The 27,730-nt window shown below is 35.4% G+C and overlaps 2 protein-coding genes and 1 non-coding gene across 3 annotated transcripts in view; 2 read left to right on the top strand and 1 right to left on the bottom strand.

The window, feature by feature from the left end:
* Window positions 1-17,374, top strand: part of LOC136818551 (germinal-center associated nuclear protein-like) — a 33,599-nt gene extending 16,225 nt beyond the window's left edge. Inside the window, exons 20-38 of the mRNA XM_067074879.1 lie at window positions 307-411; window positions 1,897-2,100; window positions 2,670-2,831; window positions 3,276-3,341; window positions 3,680-3,914; window positions 4,505-4,576; window positions 5,321-5,410; window positions 5,786-6,016; window positions 6,529-6,616; window positions 8,278-8,351; window positions 8,763-8,868; window positions 9,523-9,627; window positions 13,046-13,127; window positions 13,525-13,794; window positions 14,398-14,495; window positions 14,841-14,976; window positions 15,721-15,814; window positions 16,394-16,467; window positions 17,122-17,374. Of these exons, the coding sequence (XP_066930980.1) occupies window positions 307-411; window positions 1,897-2,100; window positions 2,670-2,831; window positions 3,276-3,341; window positions 3,680-3,914; window positions 4,505-4,576; window positions 5,321-5,410; window positions 5,786-6,016; window positions 6,529-6,616; window positions 8,278-8,351; window positions 8,763-8,868; window positions 9,523-9,627; window positions 13,046-13,127; window positions 13,525-13,794; window positions 14,398-14,495; window positions 14,841-14,976; window positions 15,721-15,814; window positions 16,394-16,467; window positions 17,122-17,173 (2,344 nt within the window). The 3' untranslated portion in view covers window positions 17,174-17,374. The remainder of the gene's footprint in view (window positions 1-306; window positions 412-1,896; window positions 2,101-2,669; window positions 2,832-3,275; window positions 3,342-3,679; window positions 3,915-4,504; window positions 4,577-5,320; window positions 5,411-5,785; window positions 6,017-6,528; window positions 6,617-8,277; window positions 8,352-8,762; window positions 8,869-9,522; window positions 9,628-13,045; window positions 13,128-13,524; window positions 13,795-14,397; window positions 14,496-14,840; window positions 14,977-15,720; window positions 15,815-16,393; window positions 16,468-17,121) is intronic.
* On the bottom strand, window positions 10,612-10,684 carry Trnat-ugu (transfer RNA threonine (anticodon UGU)). The gene has a single exon. It is a non-coding gene; the product is annotated as a tRNA-Thr (tRNA).
* Window positions 17,375-23,120: 5,746 nt separating the features above from the next.
* On the top strand, window positions 23,121-27,730 carry LOC136818539 (leucine-rich melanocyte differentiation-associated protein-like). Its single transcript, XM_067074860.1, has 6 exons — window positions 23,121-23,245; window positions 24,266-24,366; window positions 24,882-25,008; window positions 25,799-25,938; window positions 26,616-26,745; window positions 27,477-27,730. The coding sequence occupies exons 1-6, from the start codon at window positions 23,192-23,194 to the stop codon at window positions 27,642-27,644; spliced, it is 720 nt and encodes a 239-aa protein (XP_066930961.1). The 5' UTR covers window positions 23,121-23,191; the 3' UTR covers window positions 27,645-27,730.

A 27,730-nucleotide genomic window follows, 5' to 3' on the forward strand; every position in this document is an offset into this window, starting at 1 on the left:
TCAACAAATCAAAAAGTGAACCTTAAAAGTTTATTTTTTGGGAGTTCTAGTAATTGATATCAATGTATAACCAGTCCTATCGAAGTATTCAAATTAATTTCAATGGGTGATGGCCGAGTGGTCTAGGGCGACAGCGTTACAAACAAGAGGTTCGTGGCTCGGATCCCCGCTCTTTTCAAAATTCCGTTCAGTTCATAGATAGCTGAGCCGGCTTAAGTTTCTATATCACTAGGCTACCAACGTAAAATGTCGGCACTATCCATCTCAAAATAAAGGAAATCTCTTTATTTAATCTCTCAATTACAGGGAAGAAGGTGAAATATTAGAGCAAAACTCCAAACGAGCCAGCAATGAAATCATGGATAGTGTTGTTAAAAGTTCACTTGCTAATGTATGCACAGATGTTTATAGGTAAATACAGTTTACTCAATTACTACTATCGAATTTTCAGAGCAATAGAAACATCTCTCCTCGACCAGATATTCTGTTTTAGTCTCCCAAAGGTAATTCTAACCCCATCACTCCGTAATCTGTCTGTAATTCGATCTAAAACATTGAAAACCATTAAAATCACTTTATCAACGTTTTCTATATTTCCGAAACAAACAGTCTCTTTAACGATGAATCTCTCCATACATCTTAAGTCGTGAGACGGGGTGTCTACGGGATTTCAAAAAACTTAGTCTGAATCACAGACCTCTACAAAACCGCTGGAGATCGGAGCACGAATCCGTTACTACAATCAGTTCCAAAATACTTGGCACAAAAGGGAAATTCCCCATGAAACTTTATAACCACGAACGATTTGTAAGTGCTACAAATTAGGTTGCAAAGGTATAGTTTTAACTCTGAGTTTTAACGCTAGACTTAAGACTAAAATAGCCAAAATTGCCAATATGTTATGGCACTGATTGTAGATGCCAGCAGCCTACGAAAACCTTTAAAACCTGCATACTACTAATACAGGGTGTCTACGGGACCTTGAAAACCTTGAAAACCTTGAAAATGAACCACCCAACCTTGAAAACCTTGAAAACCTTGAAAACTATCAATTTTCTGGGAAAAACCTTGAAAACCTTGAAAAATGTTAAAAACCTTGAAAAGCACTATCGAGTCATTCGAAAAGTAAGAATAAGTAAAAAACCGTTTGCGGCGCTAAACCTATATAACATTTAGAGAATTCCATATTTCCCTGTTTCCGTTGCGACAACATATTCTATTATTATTAGCTGAGTTTTTGTCACTAATTTTCCGTTTGCATGAGCCCTAAGAAGTAGAATGTTCCCCAATTTTCAAATCGCTTCAGGGCGTCTTGGAATAATGGCCGTTCATCAATTAAATATCGAGGGTTCCTTAGAACAACTCTTTTGGCAATTGATTTTTGTAAAAAACAAAATCAAAAACAAAGCGTTTTTTAGCCATTTGAAAGAGTCAAAATCAAAATTTTCTCTCGTCGGCACAAACCATGGTTGCGCCTCTTCGGTCACTGTAAACAATTGGTTTTGCTTCTAATTCTTTATTTCTACAGTTGGAAGACTAGGGAGCTGGAGTTTTTCTTTTTCTGGTATTCTTCTCGAGAGGGAGATAGGAATTTAACTGTGGAAGTAATTCCCCGGGCACCAAAAGCGAATAAATTTTATTTGCTGTCCTCTATTTTTCTTTCACCTACCACTCTGAAAAAAAAAAATTCCTGTAAAGAGCCATATTAACTGAGTATCAAAAAATCTTGAAAAGTGCCAAAGTTTTTGCCAAAAAACCTTGAAAAACCACTTAAAACTGACCAAAAAAACCTTGAAAATCTTGAAAATCCCGAAAAAAAACCCGTAGACACCCTGTAATAATATAACTGAAATTTAAATAACTTACCCATCAAGTGTCTTCTCTTCTTTTATTCAGAGAATTCGAAGTCGAGAAACAAAAACATATCGTTAATGACGAGTCGAAACATGTACAAACAGACATAGTGGAGTCTACCATTATGGAAATGGTAACCCATGTTGCGAACAATGTTGTCAAGGATACGGAGATTGAAAAGAAGACAGGATTGGTCAAATTGAAACATGATTACCAAAAGAGCCAATTGGCTGTTTATTTCAAACAGTAAGTCAGTCAATTTTCTAGATCGTCTTTAATGCCTTTAAATTTTTTAAGAATTTTACCATTGTAAACGAGTTTGGCAATAATTAGATTAGGCCTTTTCATAAATTTCATCACGAGCAACGCTTGCCTTGATTTCAAAATATGATTTACTCTATTTATAAAAGTACACTTGAACACTCAGGTATATAATCACCTTGGTTATAGTTTCAAAACGAGGCAGTCGTTGCACTCGAAATGATTGATGAAAAGGCGCTTCTTCAGGTGGATCTCTTTCAACAAGGAATGGATATTTTTAAAAATCCTCGCTAAAGAATCGTCACCTGCTAGAAGCTCACCCCCCCCTACTGAATAGACCTTTTCATAAATTACGTTACGAACATCACTTGCCTCGTTTTGAAATTATTGCCATGGTGATTAACTCCGGATTTTATTAAAACTACTTTCTATTCATAAAAATATAATTTTATGTCTCAAAGGAAATGATCACCATGGTAATTGTTGAATACGAAGCAAGTGATGTTCGTGACGTAATTTATGAAAAGGTCTATTAACTGCAATCTATATTCTAGGTGGATCAAAGCTTACAAATCACACATGTACGTTAAAGCCACTCTAAATGACTTTCCAACGAACGCACCAATGGTCACTACTGAGGAAGCTATAAGGAATCTGAACATCCGAGAGCCAGGAGAACAACCCAAACATCTCCAAGTCTGCGCTGATGTTTCTTGGTGAGTCAGATATTGTTCGCTTCTCCGATCTTAAATTAACGATGCACAGAATTTGACCTGCTTACGCTACAGTTACCGAGTTTATGTATGTGTTGACACTTTTTGTTAATTTGAAAATGTTGATGTTATTCCATTTGAGCGGGAATTCTAATTTGTTCTTCAGGGAATACAAATTCTAATTCTACAAATTATAGAAAACGTTTTAGGAGCGCTGACCTTTGACGGGGACTGGCAGTTAGTTCTAATAACAGAACGATTCGAATAATAAATGTTCGAATTAGCGAGAGTACATTGTATGTTCTTTCCGAAAAAAGTCTCTTTAAAAAGCCCAACTCTATCTCATGTATAAACCTTCTCTTACTTTCGTTAAGGCCAAAAAAGATAATTTATGAAGTTGTCACAATTGTTGATGTATTTCGCTTTGCTTTTTTTTTCGGCGACCAGGTTGGACAATGAACGGAATTTTAAACAATCGGTCGACCAATTTCATCAAAAGTTTCAGAAGAAAAGGTGAAATTTATTCCCATAATATATCCTTCCCATGTGTTGTGGCAACAGAATTACGAACGAGAAGTTGTGTGTTTTGTAACAGAGCATTCAAACTGAAAACAAAATAGAACTTCTAAAGTTCTGTTTAAAATAGTCTTAAAAGTAATAATTTGTCAGTAGCAAAAATCAACTTGACAAGCCAAATGTGTATAAGTATATTAATCTCGCGACACTATGTGTCTTTATGATTATTCTTCCCATATTGGCAACAGTGTATGCACTGTCAGAACAACTAGCTCATCTCTTGAGTTGATATCCTCATATCCTCATAAAAAACATTTCGTCCACCTTTCTCTTAGGGATGAAATACTAAAAACAATCTCTTTCAACGACATCCTCAAGAAAAGCGTACATAATTTGTCATGGCAACAGAAACCAAAATTTCATCAAAACCAAATGTTAACATGGGAGATGAAGGTCATTGCTCCAAACAACCTTGGATCAACCAATATTCTACATTCCAAGTTAACTCCTTATGTTGTTTTAAAGAAACTTTCTACAAATGGATTTAATTTAGATGACCAGCTAAAACAGGTTCGTAAAAAATCTAAAGTATGGTTGAACCGACTAACTAGCGGAAATTTATTGAACTTTAATCTATAAATTTTGCGAGTAATACTATTATAATACTTGGAATAAGTTCTCCATGAATTTCACTTGATTCCAGGTTTTTTTCCTCCTCGTTACCAGATCTACTAACTTTTTCAAGAATCTTTGATATGTTTTTAGAAGACGAATAATATTAAATACCATTTTTTTCAATTTATTGATGTGCACGACCTTTAAATTTTGGTTATATGCAGAAACATAATTATCATGATACCAGTTTTTGATGGTAAACTTTAAATATATTAAGTGACCGTAGCATGAAGTTAGAGCGTCCGGCTTCGGTGCGCAAGGTTGAGGGTTCTAGCCTGGTCATACCAAAGATTCCCAAAAAAATGGTACTTGATGCCTCTCTGCTTGATGCTCAGCAACTATAGAGACGGATCAAGGGTAAGTGGAGCAATCCAGGGAGAAAGAGTGGCACCCTCCCCTACCTTCGGGTAGACAGCTAGAAAAAAGGAGCCTTCGGGTCGCCCTCAACTACTACTTACATTAAATGATATCTCTGATTATTTCAGCAACGAGATTTGATTCTCCAGAGGGGTACCTTTCGAACGAAAACTAACGAAGATGTATCATACCGGATTAATGTAAGTAAATTTAAATAATATAAACTTCCGCCAGACTTTCTACTCTAATACAATAATGACCGGTTTGTGAGGGCTGTACTGAGAAATATTGCCCGAGGTCAAGTAACGACCGAGCTTGCGAGTGTTCATTTTCCTTTGAAAAAGTGACGTCATAATGAATTTTCCTAACGACGGTCAACAAATCTTTATAATCATCCTTTGATCTACAATTTTTTGCCATATTATTTGTCACATAAGGAATTTCCAAACAAAATCTCTGAGTTTTAATGTGAGACTTAAAAGACCTTTAGGATCTAAGGATCTAATAGATTTTGAATGGTCCGACTAGGCTGAGATATAGCCTAGAAGCAATTATGCCAAAATTGAAATATCCGATCAAATAAAAGTAGAGAGCCTGATAATGTCCTTCTCCTTCTCATGTGTTTTTCTCTTCTCTTTAAATTTTGCAAAGTGCTAAAATACCCAGAAATGCGAACATATTCTGATCCTAGATATAATCTGAGACTTCAAAATAAATCCAATCGCCGCTCTCTAACTCGACATTCTATTTTTCGATATGTTCCATTGTTTGATGATTGTTTGATGATATTGAAAGTCACCGTCAACAAGAAACTCTTCCAAACGAAGCTTTAATTTTAGTCCAATTTCTCTTGAAAATCGAATTAATCGGGTCAACTGTAAATTTTTGAAAGTTAATTAAGGCCAAGGTATTCTACAAATCGTGTTTCTATTTCTCGTTTTCAGTTGGTCAGTCAAGGCCGACCGATAAAAAATCTATTTCTCGCAACTTCGTGCATCTGTTACATCGTTCACAATCAAATCTTCAATACACAGGTTTGTCCACTCCTTGCATTGGAGCTTTACATCTCTATATTTAATCTATTACAAGAAGTGTAAGTTTAAGTGTCTTTGTTTACGCTTATTGACCGGTATTCCGGTATCAAACCCTTTTTATACGGTATTCCGCACCCTCGGAAAGGCCCCCCCCCAACTTTCAGTGATTATTCTTGATATGCGTAAGTCAAGATTACGTCATTTCTTCTAGCGGAAACACCCGAAAACACCGGAATTTGACCCCTGGGTGTTACTAAAATTAGCAACACAGTTGTGAAATTCCAAAGTTTTTTCGGGTGTTTCTGATATGAAAAATGAGGTAATCTTGACTTAAGCATATGAAGAATTGATTATCACAAAAATCTCCTTTTTTAGTATTGGCAGCAAGAACACCGTCGCCTTCTCAACTACCTCTCATCCACGCCATCGAACCCTCATCCGCCATTATTAATGCTCGTTGTCATTGGTAACCCATTAACAATCAATAAGGAACAGATTGAAGTGAACCTCGGTTTCGATGAATTAGAAACTCGGAAATTGATTGGTCGTTGGTGTTGCGCTATCTTGGATGACGTCATCACAGATGTCAATGTTTTCAATGAATCGGTAAGGGCTGAAGTGAAAATGCTATCGAAACTTTCCGTAAAATTAAAGATTTTTCACTGAGACTCAATCTATAATGAAGACTAAACATTGCATATTCTTATTCCTAGTTTGATCAGAACTTTAGTCTCAAAGCAACAGTCGTTAAACTATACACGAACATTACCGACGGAATCATAGAATTTGTTTTCAATCCAGACTTGACAAAAAAGAATGTTTTCAGCACTAAATTGAAACGTATAGACCGATTTTCTGTGGCGTCATTTACACCCATGATCAGCCATTTTTCTAAGATATGGCAGAAATAATATGTACAGGATGATTTAGTATCATCTTGCTTAGCTCCAAGCCTTTTAGTGTTTTCGTTTGGACCTGCTCCTAGTTTTGGATGATATTATGTCAGTTAGGAACAGGGGGCTTACTTGAAATTTGCTAGAAGACAATGCCTAACTGGATTTTGCCGAATCAGTCTTATTCTGAAAAAGCTCAATTTTTATTGTATTGTTTTTTTCCAGCTTGAAAAGGAAATCTGTGCTGCAATGATGTGCAGTAGATTATTCCCACAGATCACTACCAAACCACTGTCCACGATCGTCGAAGATGGTAAGCTTTTTGTTGGAACTACCTTGAGGTCATTAACACTTGTCCGTCCGTCCCTCCCTCCCTCTGTTAGATCATTTTTGTTGATTCCCTCTCTTTAGACCTAACTTCGTCTTCTTTTGACAATCAGGTAGGTCCATTTAGTATTCTGTCTGTCTGTCTATCTTAGTCAAATGATTACAATCTACAAACAATTAAAACAATTTATGATATGTAAAATTGCAATGTCCTCCACGGACCCAACAGTTGATTGGTTGAAAGTGACGTATTGACTGCTTTTACGTCACTTTCAACCAATCAGCTGTTGGGTGGAACAGAAGACATTGCAATGGTGCATATCATGAATAGTCGAATTGTATAAAACCGGCGGTATGTATTCATGATATGCACCATTGCAATGTCTTCTGACATTACAGCACGGACCCAACAACTGATTGGTTGAAAGTGACGTAAAGGCAATACAACCAATCAGCTGTTGGGTCCGTGGAGGATATTGCAATTTTGCATATCATAAATTGTGGAACGGAAAACATTGCAATGGTGCATATCATGAATTGGATTCACCGAATGTCGCGTTAAGTCATTTTTATTGAGATATACTTTCTTTTGTACGCCGGAATACTCTAGTATTTTTTGCATATCCTATTCGTATAGAAGAACTTGAACTCCTGAAAGACCTCCTTAGATTTTTTGGTCAAACCAGGGATATGTTATAGCGGAGCTGGATGAAGGACGAGAATTCCTTAGCGGATTGCTCCTTTGTCTTTTCTATTGTGAACTGTTCATAATAGAAATCCATCTCTGTCCCCTAGAGTGTTCTGTTTTTATAAGAAAAATGAAGCAGACAAAGTATTCATGCAGTACGTTTGCATATATTTTGCTATGATGTTCCCGCTTTTAATAAAAATAATATTTGCAAAAGATACCCCAAAAGCTTCTTTGTAAATGAAATCTAATTTTATCAGCGTGTGTTATGAATTTGAGAAGCTTTCACGATTTCTCTTTAAAAATTTTGGATGTAAATATTTTGACAAATATTGTTTCAATTGACTTGAAATTCTTTCCATAATCAGACATACCAACTTGCTATCTGAAAATATCAGTTAGAAAGTGTGGCACCCCGCGGTGTAGAGCGGTATTTCAAATGAAAAGAGCTATTTATAATCTTACAGAAGAAATTACTTATAACTTTACTAATGAAAACAATGTTTTTCATTTTTTAAATTGTCATTCACCAATGTTTTACAGACACTCTTGATAATTAAAAGTTTTTAATCGTGAGCAATAAATGCAGCAGCAGAATCATTGGCTAAAAAGAAATCCAAATTTCACGAGTTTGTAATTAAAAAAGTTAAATTTCATATCAAATTTTAATGTCAGGGACAGAGATAAAACAAGGCTTTTTCAAATGTGCGTTATCCAGCTCCGCTATAACATATCCCTGGTCAAACCCTACACTTGTTATCATTCATCGATCGAACGAATTTTTTTTTTTCGTCTCACATGCATTTTCTGTCACAGCGAAATATAAAGAAGTTTTCCCGTCTCAAAATTCTGCATAATTTCAAGAATATGTGCTATAATTTGCTATAATAATATAATTTGCTTTGTGAGACGGAACGAGAAACCTTGCTTTGACCACTGTATTTTGTTTTTACTTTCAGGTTTATCCAAATTGTTCTTCCCATCTTACCATCGATATTGTTTACATTGCAAGAAGTCACAAATGCCATCTCCCGTAAGATTCTACTCAAAATTTACATTTAAAAAAAGTTGAAAATAATCTAGAATCATGAAATCTATGCACGAAAGGTTTTATTACAAACTCTATCAAAGATGATTGATGAATTTTCGACCAAGATTAGCCTAAATTACCTTCCTTGATTAATGAAAATCTTTTTTTTATTTTACCGATCGAACCGACTCGTATTTTGCTAACGATCTGCCCGTAGAACAACAAATTAAATTGGTCTCGCCTAAACTGATGTTTTTAATCCCTGAAATTGCACAAATTTGGAAAATCTATTGACATAAATTGAAGTCAGCGGATGGCGTAATTGTGATGTTTTTGGCTAAAACTCAAAAAATTAAGGCTTCAAAATTTGGCGATGTTCTTGTAAAAAACGTTTTTAATATTTTTCCTTCCCAGAATCCATCGGATGTAGTTTTATTTTTCAACAACGTTATTGATGAGATTTCAAACATGATGCTCAACTCAACCATAAATCGCAATGATGAAGTTACAGAACCTCCTGGTACGTAAAATGTTTTGCGTCAAGCTACACTCATACCTCTACAATAGATGATATCGGCTTTCCGAATTCTCCCCGAATGATTACCCATGATGCATTGCGCAAAAAAATTCACGGACGATATTTGACTTTCTGTGATTTTTTTTGCGCAATGCATCATGGGTAATCATTCGGGGAGAATTCGGAAAGCCGATATCGTCTATTATCGTCTTGATATTTTTCTCATGAAAGTGTTCATTTATCAGTACAATGGGTAGATGATTTTTCTCGTTATATTGCTGCATTATCATTCGTTTGACATAAAAAAATGGGCTTTTCCAGAAAAAAATTCACAATATTTTGAATAAATTTCATTTCAAAACAACCTCTATCCATTGAACTAATGGGGTTGGAGTTTTTTGATTTTTTTATTGATCTGCCTTGGATATTTTGGGTTTTCACTCCCCTGGAAAAGTGTGTTGCCCCTGGACAAGCATCAAATCGAACCTCTAGGTACACTAATTTACTCGCGGACGACATTGCAAATTAACTTAATGAACATGGTATTATTTTCAGAAATTTATCGAGCAACCCCTGTAAAGAGTTTTCTTGGAAGAGCATGATCAAGTCGTTTTTGTTTTTGTCATCTGAGCTGTTTGATGAATATGTTTTTTATAGATGAGGCTTCATCAAACGCTGGCCTTTTTGAAGAACGTTGCTTGCAGTTGGCGAATTTGGTGACAGAGCTAAAACTACCACAACTACCAACATTCAACGAGACAGGTTAACATGTTTTTCTTAAAAGCATCCAACATTTTTAGGCCTTCCAATGTTCGTATTAACTTTTTGAATTCTAAACCTAAAAAAAGTTTTTCTTTTGTGATTATTTTTGTGCATTTTCCTTAGAAATTGGGTGTCTTATATATAGTCCGTAGACGTTTAAAATGTCTTTTTAACTTATGCTTAATATTTCGAAGCCTTGTGTTCTTATAAAGTTTATTCTTATGAAAAAAACGTGTACTCCTCATCCAGGCACATTCCAATGCTTGGGTCTTGAAAAAACCGGCTTTAATCTTCCAGTAACAACCAATGAAATCATAGCTTTTACTTCCACAGGTCAAAATCTGCCCAGCCTCTTCACGTCGTTTGTACTCAAACCTTATCTTGTCATCGATGAGCCGTTTTAAACTGAGAGACTAAAGTTTTTGGGGAAATCTTTGCATCTTCTAAACCAATTATAAACAACGTGAAACGCTTTTGATTGAATAAAAAAAGGTTTTTGCCTTGAAAAACAATTTTAGCAAAGACGTGAGGGGGCCATGCTTATTCACAATCTTGACCTTGAATAATGCATTCTGGAATATGTGCCTTTTCAAGAAGCTTAAAGAACATAATAAGATATTTTCACAAACTTTGTCTTACATCAAGGGCCGTGGCTCCGATTAGCATCGCTTGTGTCAAATTTGGCACTGGAACAATCTTGGTCTGCTTTCTTTATTTTTTCACATTTTACCATGTACGGAAAAACATATGGAAAAAAAACAATATATAATACTTATTTAGCTGCCTACTGTACAGTAAAACGAAAAAGATTTTAACGTAGCTCATCATTTTTAAATGTACATTTCCAGGACATACTATTTACAGAAAAATATATCTATCTTTAAAATACGTTTTAGACCAGCCTGCTGCTAGATCCTCCCGCAAAATATCGTTGAAGTAGTGTTTCTTATTTGCTCTAATGAAAAACTGTAAACAAAATCAAAAAGCCCTCGGAGAGATTTGAACTCTCGACCCCTGGTTTACAAGACCAGTGCTCTAACCCCTGAGCTACGAAGGCTGATAGGTAGATGCGAAAGTGTCTATGTATTATATCACAACTGTTTGATTGTGTCGTCATATCTCCTCTATTCTATGATTGGCTGTTGATGATGTAATGGTTTCCTTGGAGATTAATACTTTATTGTGAAATGTATTTCAGGTATTTTGATTATGTTAAGTTACTATGACGACATCTTTTCATCAGAATGTTATTATGTTTATCTACGAAAATGTTATTCATGATAATTTATATTTCCTTCTTAAAGTTGTTTCTCCTGTTATAGTATCCACAATCAGTGACAAAATATGACTTACCGGAGACGGCAAGGTTCTAATTTGAGTAGATCCTGACCAGCTGAGGACGACGGTAAATCAGCATTTTTACCGTCCTCGATTTTGCGGGGCGGAATTGCGGGTTTTTCCAAATCGCTTCAGTCACTTTACCGTCCTGTAAAGTGCAAATACATAAACTCGGTATTGATACGAAGGGGGAAGGGTATTCTTGCCACAATATTTAGTTACAGATTGCAGTTTCCACTAACGGATTCGTGCTTTTATAGTACCTATACCACCTGGGTTTTTGTAGAGGTCTGCGAATTAGATTACACGTTTTTTTTTTTATAAGAACGTCAAAAATTTTCGAAGCCTTCGGATGTTCTTAGTTTTTTGGATTTGAAGCCTAAAAATGTTCTTAAAATGTTCTTATTTTCAGCATTTTTTGAGCATTTTGATGTAATTTCTTAAGAAAATGCATGTTTTTAAGTCTCCAAAGCCTTAGAATGTTCTTAGAATGTTCTTAAGTTTTTGGGCCTCGAAGCCTTATGTTCTTATATAGTTTGTTCTTATAAAAAAAAAACGTGTAGTACATTTCGAGATATTGCAGTACACAAAAAGGCTTTCTTCCTAAAAGTCTGTGTTAAAAGTTTTTCCGTCTCAGTGAAGTATAAAATGATGCTTTTCCGTCTCAAAGTTCTACATGATTCACCAAAATTTCAAGAAAATTTGCTGTGAAAATCCATTTTCTGTCTCCAACGATAAACCTTGCTGTGACCACTGTAAAACAAATCTAAGACACCCTCTTACACATATCATTCGTATCATGTTCTAACATTGCGCTATTCCAGAAATAATGAGAAGGCCTTATTTTCATATTACTGACCACCCTGGTTTTTTTAAATTTCCAGACCACCCTGGATGTCACACCTCCATGGGATCATCCCCCCCCAGGAAGATGGGGGGGAATCAGATTTTGGTGCCAGGGGGGAAGTGAAAATTTCAAGCTTGATGGGGGGAGAAAGGCGAATAGGGGGTATATTCAGTCCTCTACCTAGTGGGGGGAGTAATAGGATAAATACAGACCTTCCTGGTGTGTTTGGGCATTCAGGCTTATGAGCCTGTCTTTCTTGGGATTTTGAGAGTCTTTTTTTTGCTATAGTAGCTTGCGAATTGAGGCGAGTCTGGATCACCACTTCGCAACCCTTATACAATACGGCTAGGGGGATTTCCCAATTAGGGGGGGAGCACGAATTTTAAAGACAGGTGGGGGGGAAAGGCCAGATGGGGGATTTTAGCTCATATTAGGGGGGACCAAAAAGCTGGAGGACGCCATGACCTCCTCAACAGAGTGGTACAGAGTGTTTCTGGAATAGCCCATTTTCAAGATATGAATTGTAACACGTTGGATGAAAGTCAAGCTGTGATGAAGACCAATAGATATGAATTGTAACATTAAACAAATTGTTAAATGAATGTCGAGCTTAGATTATGAACAGATCTTAAAAAATTAACAAAGGAGTTTCTTTCCTTTCATTTTAAACGGATACTCCCCATTTAACCAAGTCATCCTTCTTGAATCGATTTATTTTTCACCTGGTGTATCTTTTCCTTTAACTTTCACAAAAATACACGTTTTTCATAAGAACAAACTTTATAAGGACCTGTAAGGACACAAGGCTGGTCAAAATATTAAAAACAAGTTCATAACATTTTAATGATTTACGGACTACAAAACCCCCTAGAATTCTAGAAGAATGACCATAAAATGGTAAAAATAAAAATATTTTAAGAACATTTCAGGCTTAAAACCCAAAACGTTAAAAACATCTGGAGTCAAAAACTTAGAACCTGTATACAATCGACTCCCACTTATTCGAAGTACTATTATTCGAATGTTTCTATTATTCGAATGTTTCTATAATTCGAACTTATTCTCAGCTCCTGCTAGAGAGAAACCTTCTTAAAATACTTTCTATAATTCGAGTCTCTCTGTAATTCGAACAAATAAGATTTTCCGTTCGAGTTCGAATTAGCGAGAGTCAACTACAAAAATTTTTCCGATAAAGAATTTAACTGATCTTTTTCTCCTTCTCCACTCCCACAGATGACTTTTTGCTCAACCATCAATATTGTGCTGAATATGTCATGCATTTTGAAGGGATAGACACTGCTACCCTGTTAAATAGGTAAGACTCTTGTATTCTTTAATTTTTAAAAAAGGTTCGCAAATAATTTTTTAACGGAAACTCCTGAAAAAGCCGAGATTTGACCGGAGAGGGGTCACTAAAAATATAAATCCGGCTGTTTTTTGGGGCTTCCGTTAGAAAATAATATGTCATTATCTTGTCTCACGCATATCAAGAATACATCGAGAAAATTTATCCTTTGAAAGTTAAACTTCATTAAATTTTGCAAGTGGAAATTTGTAATAGTTATCAATCAAATCAATCATTAAAAATGACCGGTTGTTTGTCACTAGTTTCAAATAATCACTAGTGGCAAATTGCCGGGCTATTTTAGGTGCTTTCGTATGAAACATTACGTCATGAATATCATGAAAAGTTGACAATTATCTTTTCTCAGGGTGAATTCGTTACTGCGTGACCACAACTTATCCATTGGAAATCCGGACGATTTTATCTTTCCATGGTCAGACGTACTAGAGTTCTTCATCGTTCACCAGTTAAGTAAAATGTATGCCACGTCCGACCACGCATACGATGATGGAGATGATATCAGTTACTTTTCATCGGTCAATTATCTCCCTAATGTATGGCACGGGATATATGTGGATAACCCTTTGAAGAACCACATCAAAAGATTCAATCAGAGTGCACGTGACTTCGACGAAAGGTACAGAACCAATGAAGTATAAGCCGGAAGGGCTAGAATCGAATCTCCTTGGTAGAGTTTGAAGCCTACCAAAGTTGCGCGGCCTAGTGTGGTCCGCCTGGTTTTTACAAATGATAGATTGAAACTAAAATTTACACCTAAATTTCGAAAAAGATATCACTCGAAAACAAAGGGATCGCTAGATTCAATCCGTCTTCAAAAATAAAGGCTTCGTGTGATTCTAACCCTTCGGGCTTATACTTCATTGTACATAACGTCCGATCAGTCACCAACTAGATACTAGAGTATGGCGTTCTAAAGTTCGACTTTTAACGTTTTTGAGCACTTTCAGAAAGTAACTCTTTGATTCAATTGAGCATAACTTTTGATCTAATGAATCGAATTTAATGAATGACCCGTCAGAATTTAAGTTAATTTATGGTTCTTTTATAATTTTTAGATTTCAAGAAAATTACTTTTAAAGATAAAAACTTTTTTTGGCGCAACCGGTAGATCATTTCGGCTTTCTTATACTTCTCATAAGTGTCTTCTAGCCGATGCCCAGTGCTACTGGGATGGTGCCGATAGTAGATTCTCATTCAGTATTTCAACCTTTTTTTTCAGTGGTCTCGGAGCACAGTTGAAACGCAAGAAGTTTTGTCGTGAGGTGAACATGCAAGAAACCATCCATTCTATCAACGATGAACTCTCCGCTATTGAAGGTTTGTCGTTCTTTTATTTGTTCGTTTTAGAGTTTTTGTCCCGCATTTGCACACAGCTATTTTCGCTTGTCTGTCCGATCAAAGCAGCGGAAAGATTCCAGTAATGTGCCAGGGATATGTTAACAGGGATGGGAATGGTACTTGATTCATTCTATTTGCCGCAATTTTCTGCTCATACAGTTGACGTTGTAAGTTGATTTTTAAGGTAATTGGATTTGCATGGAATAAGGTCGTTTATGAGAGTTCTTTTTTGTTGGCGGTGACTTTCCAATATTATTGAATGATAGAGCGTATCGAATAGTAGAGCATCGTTTATTATCCTATGTTACTTTTCTATTATTTCAGATTCAATGCGACAACGAAAATCAAGAAAGATGTCATCATCGTCACGTGATCAGAAATCACCAATCAGTGAGCTGGTAAACCAATCGCTATTGTTAACAAGAGAATTGACCAATCAGAAAGAAGAACGATCGCAACGGTTCGTAGAGTCAAATACAGTCTGTAGACGGAAATCCATTTCCATCACAATACACGCCCAGCCGGCACACAACGTCAAAACAACGTCAATTTGACATTCATAACGTCCAAATAACGTTATTCGAACGTCAAAACAACGTTGCGTGCCAGCTGGGCGGGCTGCAAAATTAAAGTCTGAAGACAAATCACGCTTTCATTCGAAAATTTTATGTGCTTGTTACATGACATTTATTTCTGATTGGTTCGAATTTATTGACACTGATAAAGTTATCAGCTGTAAGTTGTAAAACAAGTAAAATGGAAATAAAATCAAGTGAACTTTTTCGAGTAATCACATGTTTTGACTGCACTGATATAATTTTACAACCCGTGTATTCTAAGGCTTGGGTTGGAAGAAAGAAATTTCATAAAGTTCTTGTATGATTTTGAATTTTCCGTACAGGTTCACCAAGATTGCAAATAGTTTTAATTGACTCCTCATACACGGAAGTCGGGCTATTTCTAAAAAGTGGCATAAATATTGTTAAAATCGATCAATATTATGTTCAAATAAGGCTATCATTTCTCAGCATTTATGTTTTGAGGAAAGACCCAAATGTTAGAATCTGCCAACAGTTTCATGGTGGAAAATTCAAAACTGGTGGAAAATTCCTGATTTTTAAAGATTACATTAGTATCAAAATTTAACATATTTATGATTTCGATTTGACTTCATTAATATTTAGTTTGGTTTCTATTTCTTCAGAATCCTTCTCTACTCCACGCTGAATCCAAACGCCGAAAGTTTTTACCCACAAGTCAACGCAACAATCTCACCGACATATACAAAACAAAGCACGGTAACTTCATTAAATTTATTTATCATACCTTAATCTTTACCTTAATCAACTTTGTGCCTCTTCATTTCGTGCATTTGGTTTTCGCACACCTTTTAAATTAGTGTATTCGCGCACTTTTTTAATTTTGGACACTTTTTGACTGTTTTTCATTAACAATATAGGTAAAGAGGGCAAAAAGACATGGCAACGGGTTTTATTCACTTTTTAGTTGTAGCCTAATGCGCGCATCTTTCATTTTCATGCTTTGTATGGTTTAACAAAACATTTTTGGTGGACATTTCTTGGGGGGTGCTGCTGATATTCTAAGGAGTTTCATGATTTTTTTAAACAATTTTAAACGGATCTTTAAAAGTTTCCAGGGCGTTGTTACTGGTGATGAACAATAGAATTCTAGGTCCTTCTTTAGAAAATCATTGAAAATTCTCCAAATATCACGTTCCAAGAGGGTAGAGTCTGTTTTCAGGGATTATGTAATTATACAGTTAACTAGATATTTGTTTCTGAAATTAATTGGTCGAAATCCTTGTGTTGCCCAAAAAAGATGTCAATTTACTGTTGCTTCTTTCCTCTGATTAACAGAATCGACATCTACCCAACGTGAATTCGCTGGAAGATTCAGTTTTCGATTGTGTTAAATCTATCGATAACACACAGTAAGTCAATTTTACAGACCAGATTGTTGTCTATTCAGGGCTGTACAGTACTAAAGTCGACTAAAATCTCAGACATTGTGACGTTTGTAGGAATATTTCTAGGAATTTTGCCCCGGGAATTTGCCCCCCATCAGTTTTGACCTTCAACATTGAGATTAATCAACTCCAAGTTTTTTGATAAGCTAAGAATGATTTTCTCAAAATTATATTTGTTCTTTGGCATTTGTATGCTGAATCTCAAATAAGTGAGGGGGGGCAAATTTCCAGGGGACAACTTTCCGGGGGAGGTAAAATTACCGGTGGCAATTTTCTGTCATCGTGACGTTTAATGGCGTGGTTGTATACCCAAAAACTTTGATTAGTACTCATATGTGTCTGAGACTTTAGTACTTTCCCTTATCTACTTCAAGATGCTTTCTTCGACAGCATCAGCTTATAAAGTACGTCCGTTAAAAAAATATTACCCTTGTTTTAGAAGCATCATATCATTTGACGTACTAACTTTGATAGAAATATTAAACTTTTATGAATTTTGAATAGGAAAAGTCCATCACCCAGAAGTGACTAAGAAAAATTTTAATTTTCTACACGGAAATATTTTTGTGCTTCAATGTGGTTTGGAAATTTCAATTTATTGTTCTTTTTATCTTTCAGCGCTGAATGGATGAAGCGTCAAGCTTATTGGGAGAGTGTTTTAAACAGCTGATTTATATTTTAAACACTTTTTAGCGAGCGTAGCATTTTAAAATTTTTAGTAAAACTTTTTTTAAATTTAAATTTCTTTTTTGTAAATTTAAATTTCTTTTTTGTAAATATTTTCCAGGTTTTTTTATGAAGAAATCTTTTATTTGGTATCACTAGAATCGTTTGGTTTTATATGAGAAGAATTTCCGAGAAGAAATGATAATTGATAACATATTATTTTGTCTTCCCAAATCTTAATCGGAATGGACAGACCTCTACAAAACCGCAGGTGTATACACGTTGTTTTTTTTTAAGAAACACTTTTAAGAAATATGAGGCTCAAAATGCATAAAAACTAAGAAATATTTCAGAAACATGTTGAGGCTGAGAATGAGAAAATAAAATTTTTTAATACGTTTTTTTAAGAACCTTCCAATCAAAACAAATGTTTTTTTTTTCTTTGCATGAAAAATAGGCTGATTATGTCAAAAAGTTTAGAAACATGTAAGAAACATTTAAAGCCATATGACATCTTTATATATCCATGTCCCCCGCAAAGATCCGACCATAAAATGCTGAGTCATCATAACAAATAAAAAATCGAGATTCAAATTTTATTGGGCCTATTATCAAAAATTCACATAATTAGTATAATTCTCTAAACGAATATTTTTAAACAAAAGATTTTAACAAAGAAACTTTTCACAAATGAAACGAGAGGGGAAGAATTTGCAAAACAAACAAAACTCTCTCCTCCTTATTGATTTAAACTTTCTTTTAAATGATACAATATAAAAGACTATTAAATAAAAACAGGAAGGGTGAGGGTGATATCTTCGGTTGTTTTGGAAGAAAAAAGTAATGTTTAAAAGAATAGTCGTGTGCGTGTGTGTGAGAGAATGCTTTCAAAATAGACGATGATTTATCGTTTAGTCAGGTCGGTATGCTGACTCAGCAGACCATGGTTGGATCTTTGCGGGGGACCTCGAATACCCCTTAAAAAGCCGTATACATTCTTTAAGGCTCAAAAGGCCGATTTTTTAAGAAACATTGAGGCTGCTTGGTAAAACTAGTTTCTTAAAAAAAACGTCTGTAAGGAGAGCCTATCCGTTATTGGATGCCAGCAGCGTCACCAAGTATTACCCGCCTTCAAAATAGAATGGTTCTCGGTCTCTAAACTTTAAAGAAAAAAGGTTTCAATAAGTGGTATAACTAGGTCTCGGACCTAAAATTTAAGAACGGAGGCCGAAAAATTAAAAGGAAGTGAGTAGTCCTGATTATGATGTTGGTTCGATTGGTAGTATGACAAAACACAAAACAGAAAACTCATCTCTTTCCTTAGCGAGCCCTTGGTATTCATTGGCGTAGAAACGATAAACTTGAGATACACTCTGTACAGAGTAGTGAGAGCAAAGGGGGTGTCCTATTTAACGCACGTGTTGTTGAAAATTTCCCGCGTTTATTTTGCTAGATCTCATCTTATTCAGCGACAAGCATGACAGGAACGTGACTTGGTCCCAGTTTTTTTTTGCAAAACACTTTCGTTTTTGAGCAAAATCAAAACATTGAAAAAAAAGATGAGATCTGCTAGGATTTGTCAGCAGTGTCAAGTGTCATGAGATTTGTTTGGTTTTTATCAAGGTCAAAACATATTTTTGGTATAAAAAATAAGATTTTTCTCAGGACAAATTTTGATCTAATAAGTGAATGTATTCACTTTTATGTTTTTTCTTTTCCCTGGCTCAATCAAGATCAATTTTTATCTTTCTGTTTTTCGTTATAAATCTTTGTTAAATTACTATTCTGTTCTGTTTGTGGCCCTTCGTGGAAACAATTCCTCAGCTGTCTAAAAGAAGCTGTTGAGTTTTTTGAAGCATGCCGAGTAAATTTTTGTTATTATATTATTGTTATTGCTGTTGGCGATGGGCTGGTTATTTTTGTGTTTGAACCCCTTTTGAATCTCTTTTCCAAGTTCATCAATCAAACTTTATTAAGCCAATTGTTAAAAATGTACCAGAGATTCCCCTAAATTGAATGTGTATGTATAAAGTTGAAGGAATACAGTCAGGGAAATCCCTCAATTGCGGTATACTGCAATTGCGGTAGTTTTCAATCGTGATTAGCCTACAAAGGCTTATAACAGCTACATATAGCACAAGTGTTACGCGTAAGCCAAATCGCGTATTACGAACAACCTCTAAATTGCCGAGTACAAGAGAAAAAAAATCGAAATTCAAAATGGCGGCCAAGCCCACGCTGATAACTATCAAAAATCTTTGTTTTTCATTCAGCTATTGCAGCTCAATAAATCAATGAAATAATTTGAAATAAAAAGTAAACAAACCTTGAACCTTTCATGAATCCAAATAAATAAAGGTATTCATCTAAAGTGAAGATTACATTTCAAAATAAAACGATTTCCAAACCAACCTAAAGTCAGTGTCTGCCGCAACACTGGCAAGGAGTTACGACTTCAGACTTTAGATTCCAATTCTTGTATAGGCTGCAACTACACTGCCAGTCAGATATGATCTGTATTACAAAGACTTCCAAATGGGTCCATAAGTTAAGAAAATGAGATTATCATATAGCACAGGCAGTGTAGCTTTAAAGCTCTAAAACAGCATCTAATAACATGAAAACCAGAATATGATTCTTCAATGGGAATCAAAACTATAAAGTGCACTTACAAACATCAATTTGTGAGATCTAAAAAAATTTATAACGGCACTGTCATCATTGACAATAAAACAAACAATATTCTGTCAAGAGCCTTGAAAACATTCCAACAACTTCCATCGAAATGATCTTTCACAGCTCAGTCCGAGGATTGAGCCGAGAACTCTCGCAGAGCGCCCGAGCTCCCGCGCGGTGCGCACCGCCGGGATGAAAAACTTCAATCTGCCAATCATTTTCTCAAGCGAAGAGTGCCCAAAGCGATTCTAGCTTTACGATAGTGCCGCGGATCATCAATGGATAGTATTCAATTATCATTATCCCTTTATTTTCATTCCTAGAACTTTTGCAAAAAAAATGAAAAATAGAAAAGTTGTATTTATTACTGCTCTATTCACATACTGAATTTGAAAGATCTTCTATGTGGCGTTTTTTTGCAAACTTAAAAAAACTGATTTTTGTCCCGCCTTTGCGGGATTTTGGCCCAAGTGCTTGAGTGCAGCATAGGGTACAAAGTCCAAATATGCGTTTCCCGTAATTTTTGTATGAAGAGTTAGGTCTATACTGACAGGGGTTTTGTTTAAAAAAAAAAAAAAACTTCAAAATAACATTGTTAATGAACTTCTTACTTAAACAGTTGGGTGTTTAAGATATAAACTGCAATTATTGCTCTTTTCGGCAATTATTGCCGAAAACGGCAATTTTTTTAACGATGAAATGCTGAATCAGCAGAAAAATAAAAAAGTGAATAAATGAAAATTGCCGTTTTCTGCAATTATTGCCGTTTTTGGAAATAAAAGTTGATTTTATTATTGAACACGTGGTATTTGACACCCTCGCGATAAGTAGGCCCACTGTGCTTCGTTTAGTTTTGTTTTCAACTGGTTTTTGTTGGAAATGCAGATAGCAAAATCGAGTCATATGTAAACAAATTTACAACGGGGGTTTTGTTATCTCTCTCTGGTTGTGTTTCGGCATCGATGCCGGATCTTTAAACATATTATTTTAGAACTTTTCATGTTATTGAGCAACGAAAAATTGAAAAAATCACTTTTAAAAATCCGAAAAACCTTTTTCTAGATGCAATTTTACTATTTTCAAACACCTCTGACATCTTTGCCCTTAAAAGGACAACACATTTTGCTGATTCAGCATTTCATTGTTGAAAAAATTGCCGTTTTCGGCAATAATTGCCGAAAAGAGCAATAATTTGCGTTTTTATCTTAAACACCTGACTGTTAAAATATCACTTACTTACATAATTTATTTATGATATAACACCCTTTTCTTAAATAAATGGCCTCTTAAAGTCTTTTACTTTTGCCGCAAGAAGGGAGAAACATTTAATTTGACCCCCGGTTTTTTCTCTCTTTTTCTAGCTAATTCCCGCGCGTTAGTGTAGATACAACTTTAATCCGGGGAAATGAAGCGTTTTCATTGGTCTAAAATCACAGATGGTCACGTGACCAGAATTTTTATCCAGGGAAATGCCGTGCCCGCAATGTTTTGCTTTAGTGAGATTGACCATTTTGTTGTTTAGATTTGATCGGGCTAAATTTCTGTACAAACCAAAATATGGCTTCGTTGGAATACCGGTTGAAACACTTGTGATAGTGCTGGTCAACAAAGATAAACAAACATTGACTGTAAAAAATCGTACGAGAAGATAGCTTTTCTTTATTAAAAGAATCTGATCTACGGAAAAAATATTTTGTCTGTGCGTTAAAAAGATATGATCAATTATGTACAAAAATTGCCTGTTTTCTCCTTTAATCTTGAATTCTGCTTCTTGGATATACTGCAATTGAGGTACTTGAAAAATTTAAAAGTGACGTTTATACCGCAATTGCAGTAAGAAATTACTACCACAATCAGGGCTGACTGGAATAGACCTTTTCTTGTTTATATGATGTCATGTTGAATGAAACTGTAGTTGTTTTCAATGCCTATCTCTCTGAAGCTTATTTTTAACTACCCATAATCCTAGTCTTTTTCCGCTAGAAAAGTGGCAAAGGAATCTTATGCAAAACCACAGTAGTCTTTTGAGCCAGACAGTACCGTAAGCTGGTCTAATATCGACATCCCTCGTCTAATTCCGACACCCTTCTTTAGAGACAGGAATAATATGAAAACTTGAATCACTGATTGAAAAAGGATTAATCCTCTCTGACCACTAAGCAAAGAAAAACAGTTTCAACCTTTCTATCAATTTCAGCTGATGAAAAGGGTGTCGGAATTAGAGGAGGGATGTCGACATTGGACCAAGTTACGGTACTGTACTAATCAAACGTTTGATTGTTATCAAAGTAATAAATACCGTAGATTCGTCTAACCTCAACACATGCGTCTTGTTATCTCGCCATGGCTGTACGCTGATCTTTAAAACAAAAAATCAAACATAAACAAATACATACCAAAGTTACCAATCAATCAGTATTAATTGTACTCTCCCTATCACGTGTCATGTCACAGATTGTTGATATATGAGAAATGTGTTATGTTTGAAAAGAAAACTTTAACGATGTAGTCATTACTAAAATACTAATTAGCAAGATACCCAAATCAAAACAACATTTGGGAGACTGTTCATCTAACGTTTCCAGACCATCTAAAAAGAACAACAAATAACTATTAAAAAGCAACAAAAAGAACAACAAACCCTAACCCTAACTATCAAAGAACGACATATTTCACCGTCCACAACCCTGACCAAAAGTGGCTGTACCACCCCTACGGACTCATTCCTCTTTGTTTATCACGGGAATGAACTGCATGTGGTTTAAAAGAACAACAAATTACGCATGCATTTAAGTCTCTATTTGGGTGAGCCGGAAACCTTACATGAACTATGTAACTCTTGACACGCAAGGAACTTTTAGTAGACATTTTTACCGTGAACTGAAAATAGTAAAAAGAACCCAGTTTCCTTTTTAATTCAATGGGCAGTTCCAGAAAAAAACCATTACCCCCCTGTAGACGACAAGGTTTTTTGTATTTTTTTTTCACTTGGAAATTCACAAAAGTGCCAAATCTTTACTCTAGATATGTATTACATGCTAGATTTAGGCTGGGTTGAATCCTAACCTTAGAATATATCGTAAGAATATTTCAGAATAATTTTCCTTAAAAAGTTAAGAATATCCATCATGCGATGAAAAAACACCATTCTTATTATCCAACAAATTTGAAAAATTTTCAACAAACATTTCGGAATCATTATTTTTTGTCTCCTGTCAAAATTTTAAAAAGTATTGCATATATTGGCGTCACAAAAGAATTTTACTACATTTGATTTTCAGCAATTATATACAGAAAGAATGTGGTTATAATAAAAAATAAAAATTGATCAGATTTCTTCTTTGAAATGGCAGATGAAAAAGATGAAGAAAAGATGCCAGACTGCTTTCAAAATGGATGCGTATGTAGAGATTGTTTTTTAAAACTATTATTATCATTTTTATCTACACATCTTTAAAGGGACATAACAGTACTTGCGAAATTTGTAAACAAACTGTATGCAGCGGATACAAAATCAAAACAAATGTCACATGTCAAAATCGAAAATCAAACCAAATATGGCTAATTTTGATTGTTCAATTGTTTTACAAGTTTGTTTTGAACACGTGATTTTAATTGTTCGCTTTAATGACACGTGGTTCGCGCAATGTTTACATTTTACTACTTTAATGTCCCTTTAAGCAGGGCTTCCAACATGGGAGGGATGAAATATGGGGACTGGGTGGATTGGTACCTCAAAGTCAGTAAGGTTCGGCTTTCAAATTAGAAATATTTATTTTCTTAATTGTTTTTTATTTGATATTAATCCTGGTTTCATTAAATTAATGCTTTGACCCTTATCTATAATAAATAATATGATAAAATTTAAAATAAAACTCAGTATTATTATTTTAACAATAAACATACCTTAAGTGGATAAATTTTGGCGTGGATTTAATTTGCCGATTGGCCTAAATACGATTTTTGGCGAATTGGAAATTTTGAAACACCGAAAATTACTCAAAAATACACTAAAAAGTTGTGATTTTTCACATAATTCTCTTTTTGTTAAATTTGGCGGGGATTTAATTTGGCGAATTGGCGAATTGGCGAATTTGGAAATTTTGGCGAGGATTTAATTTGGCGAATTTTGCCAAAATTCGCCAAATTCGCCAAATTTAATCCCCGTCAAAATTTATTCACTTAAGGTAGATTTGATCAGAGTTCGGAAGATTTATAGGTTTTATATTACTTGTTATACTGGAGTAGCTTAATGTTGCAATCTGAGTTTGATATGACGTAAATTACTTTTGAAAATTTAATAGATTGAAATATATATTGTAGGATCCCAAAATAATAAAACTTAAAAAATGCAGTGCTCTCTCACTGTACTCGACGAACTACTTTTTTCTATATTTCTTTTAAATTTTTTCTGTCTTAGGTATCTTTTATTGGTCAAAACGTGAAATGTATACCAAACTGGCTGTCAAGTAAATATGGCTCCAAAACAATACGTGCAGATTTCAGCTACAACAATTTGAAGTAACCCAATTAATTTTTATTCGTCCTTTTCTTGTCTTTGACTTTCTGTATTGGTATATAATTTTGAGGCAACTTATTTCCTCGACTTTACTACAGATAGTTATTTACATACTAGTATTTAAAACAGTCCGCATGAAGAACTGAATTCAACATATAAATTCTTGAAATTGCCTTAGAGCACCCCTTCTCACATACCGGTAGAGTTTTTTCAGCCAGTTGGGGTAAAAATAACGGATGAATGCTCATTGGGTATTGATATTCCCATGTTTTTTATGGCTGGGAATTTGAATCTGATGTTTTCAGTCAGAAAACTCAGTGGGGGATGAAAAAGAGCACAATATTTTGCAGTGAGGATTTGTTTATTTGATTATTTTCAGCGGGAACAAAAATTGGATCATAATTTTGTACTGGAACAATATTTTGGACAAATCTTTCAGTGGGAAGGGGTCGCTCTGGGAGTTTTTTAGAGAGCATTCTAAACGTTCAAGTCTTATTATTCTTTTTTGTGTTTACAGGAGTGCGAAGGGACTTGTTGGTTTTGATGTACTGAAAGAATTGGTGCTGGACAACAACTGTCTGACTGACGATGTCCAATTCCCAAAGCTGGAATCATTGGAGACATTAACTGCTAATAAAAACAATGTATCTTTTCAACCTTCCATTAAAATCATAGCTAATAACATGTGATATACAGCCAATACATGTATTGTATCCATTTTTTTTGTTAAGGACATCACAAAGCCTTTTACCGCAATTACACCAGATAACAAATTGGTACGAGGAGGCCTCCCAGTGGAGTCCTTTAAATCACGCCATCACGTCGAGAATATTCTCACGACACGCCATCTCACTTATCAATCATGTATCACGTTTTTTGAGATCGTAGATAAAGTCATCATGCCAAGAAATCCCAATCACGCCATCACTCAAACCACTTGGGGGGGGGGGCTCTTAAACATTAAACGGAATTCGCTGTTTCCAGGTGATTTTTGAGTTACCTCCTTCATTCTCTCCATTAATGGTGGTTAATTGTGAAATGACAATTCCGAGCCAAAGTTAGAAAACCAACCATTAGAGAGACTGAGACTGTTGATGTTTTTGCGACCCTGTGTTTTTGCGACCCTGTGAGAGCCTATTTTCCAAATTTTTAATCACGAAAATTTACGACCCTGCGAGAGAGTCGTACTTTTGGGATTCTGTTAGAGACTCAAATGCAGTTTCTTGGTTTTTGTACCCCTGTCAGAGACTTTCGAGGGTTGTGGGAAAAGGGAACCTTATTGCCTGCACATATATTTTGCCGTACATCCTGTGCCCAAGTTCAGGAGTTGCCATAAAGCCATTATGGTAATAACCGGAAGGGCACATTACTATACATTGTATGTTTTGCCTAAGTATTTCCTTAACAGTTGTTCGAAATAATCATCATTTTCAGATTCAAAATTTAGAATTATTTATGGCGCACATCGTAGAAACCTTACCCAATTTAACTTATTTATCATTGCTTGGGAATACAGCGTGTCCGAATCAATTATCAAACCTTGACAATGATGAAGAAGATTATCAACGATACAGGTTCCAATACTCAGATAAAATGGTCTTTTTCTTTTTAAATTATAGTTTACATCCAAAAGGAAATCAACATTTCAACAAACAAACCTCTGACCCAGACCGACAAGTTTTAAGGAGTATCCGATGGTATACGGAATGATCTTAACGTGGCTTGCATCCTTTTTTCTTTTTGATAGGAGAGGGGAAAACTTTTCTTGGGGCCTTTGTATAGGGTGGTTACCAAGATTTGCCAAAAGAAAACTGGAGGGGGGATGTAGGGGGAGGTCAAATAGGTAAGTTTGCAACTGCAGTCGAGGGCGACCCAAAGGCTCCCTTTCCTCAAGCTGTCTGCCCGAAGGTAGTGGAGGGCGCCACTCCTTTCCCTGGATTGCCCGGGGGGGGTCAAATGAAAAGGGAGAATTATAGAGAGTTGACTGTATTTACAGTATATCCAATACCGTAAGTTGGTCTAATCTCGACATCCGTCTTCTAATTTCGACACCCTTCTTTAGAGATAGGAATAATATGAAAGTCGGAATCGGTGATTGAAAAAAAGATTTATCCTCCCTTACCACTAAGCAAATGAAATAATTTTTGACCTTTTTTTAAATTTTCAGCTCTAAAAAAGGGTGTCGAATTTAGAGGAGGGATGTCGACAATAGACCAAGTTACGGTAACATTTTGTCTCCCTTTCTTTCTAGATATTACGTATTGTACATGATGCCAAATCTGAAGTTTTTGGATTCGACACCAGTCTCTTCATCAGAACGAAAAGAAGCTTTGAGGATTGGTGCCTTCACTAAAGTCGTTTCAGCTGATAACTTTGAAGACGTAAGATCGTATATTTGCTCCTTATTCGGAGTAGCGGAATGTCCTGTGTTGTTCCTAAACACCCCTTGTCTCAGAGAACTTTTCATTAAAGCGGAGATTCACCACGGAATTTTATCTAAAGTGCAATTGGGATAGAAACTCTATTGTTCCAAGCTAAAAAATCCAGTGCGGAGTCCAATTTTAACATTGAATTTCAAATGGGGATGAAATCAAAATCAATTTCCCAGTGGGGCTGAAATTGTAGGATATTTTTCCACCTGGGACGAAATTTTGGCTAAGGGAACCAGTGGGGCAGAGATTCCACCGGGGCTGTAAGAAAGAAAACAACATTACATAACCAACTCCAGGGGAAGTTTGAATTTGCCTCTTTTGCTGGTCTTGCTAAATAAGAGAACTAAAATTATCGCTAAAAGCTGTCACAGACGGTAATTTCTCTTCGAGAACAACAAGTTTTCTGACTACTTTAATTCACAATAGACCTTATCGGAGTTTTTTATTTTTCTAAAAAAGCGATGCCTTGTGGGATTGTTTCGAGTGTATTACAATAGAAATCTCTTAGGAATTCCTCGAGGGAATTCTATCGTAATACACTCGAAACAATCCCACAATGCATCGCTTTTTTAGAAAAATAAAAAACTCCGATAAGGTCTATTACAATAGGCAGTGTGAAAACAGGACCGTCTAAATTAGAGCCGTCTTGTTTTCTTTCTTAACATTTTCATTCTTTTCAGAACGACGAAGAAAATTCATCATCCGCAAACGAAGGTTACACACCTCTCCCTTCATCATCTACAATGAACGGTGAAGATGACCATAAAAGTACTTTCGGGAAATGCCGGTATATTTATTATGGAAAGCATTCTGAAGGCAACAGATTCATTGCTAATAACGATTTGTAATATCTTCGGTCATTGCAAATGATTACTAGTAACACCTTTGGCTATTGTTTTGATTCCTACCACCGTCGTTTGGCATCAGATTTCAT

The sequence above is a fragment of the Clytia hemisphaerica genome, unplaced genomic scaffold (genome assembly GCF_902728285.1).
Source record: "Clytia hemisphaerica strain Z4C2 unplaced genomic scaffold, Clytia hemisphaerica genome assembly, whole genome shotgun sequence".
NCBI classification, from domain to species: Eukaryota; Metazoa; Cnidaria; class Hydrozoa; order Leptothecata; family Clytiidae; genus Clytia; species Clytia hemisphaerica.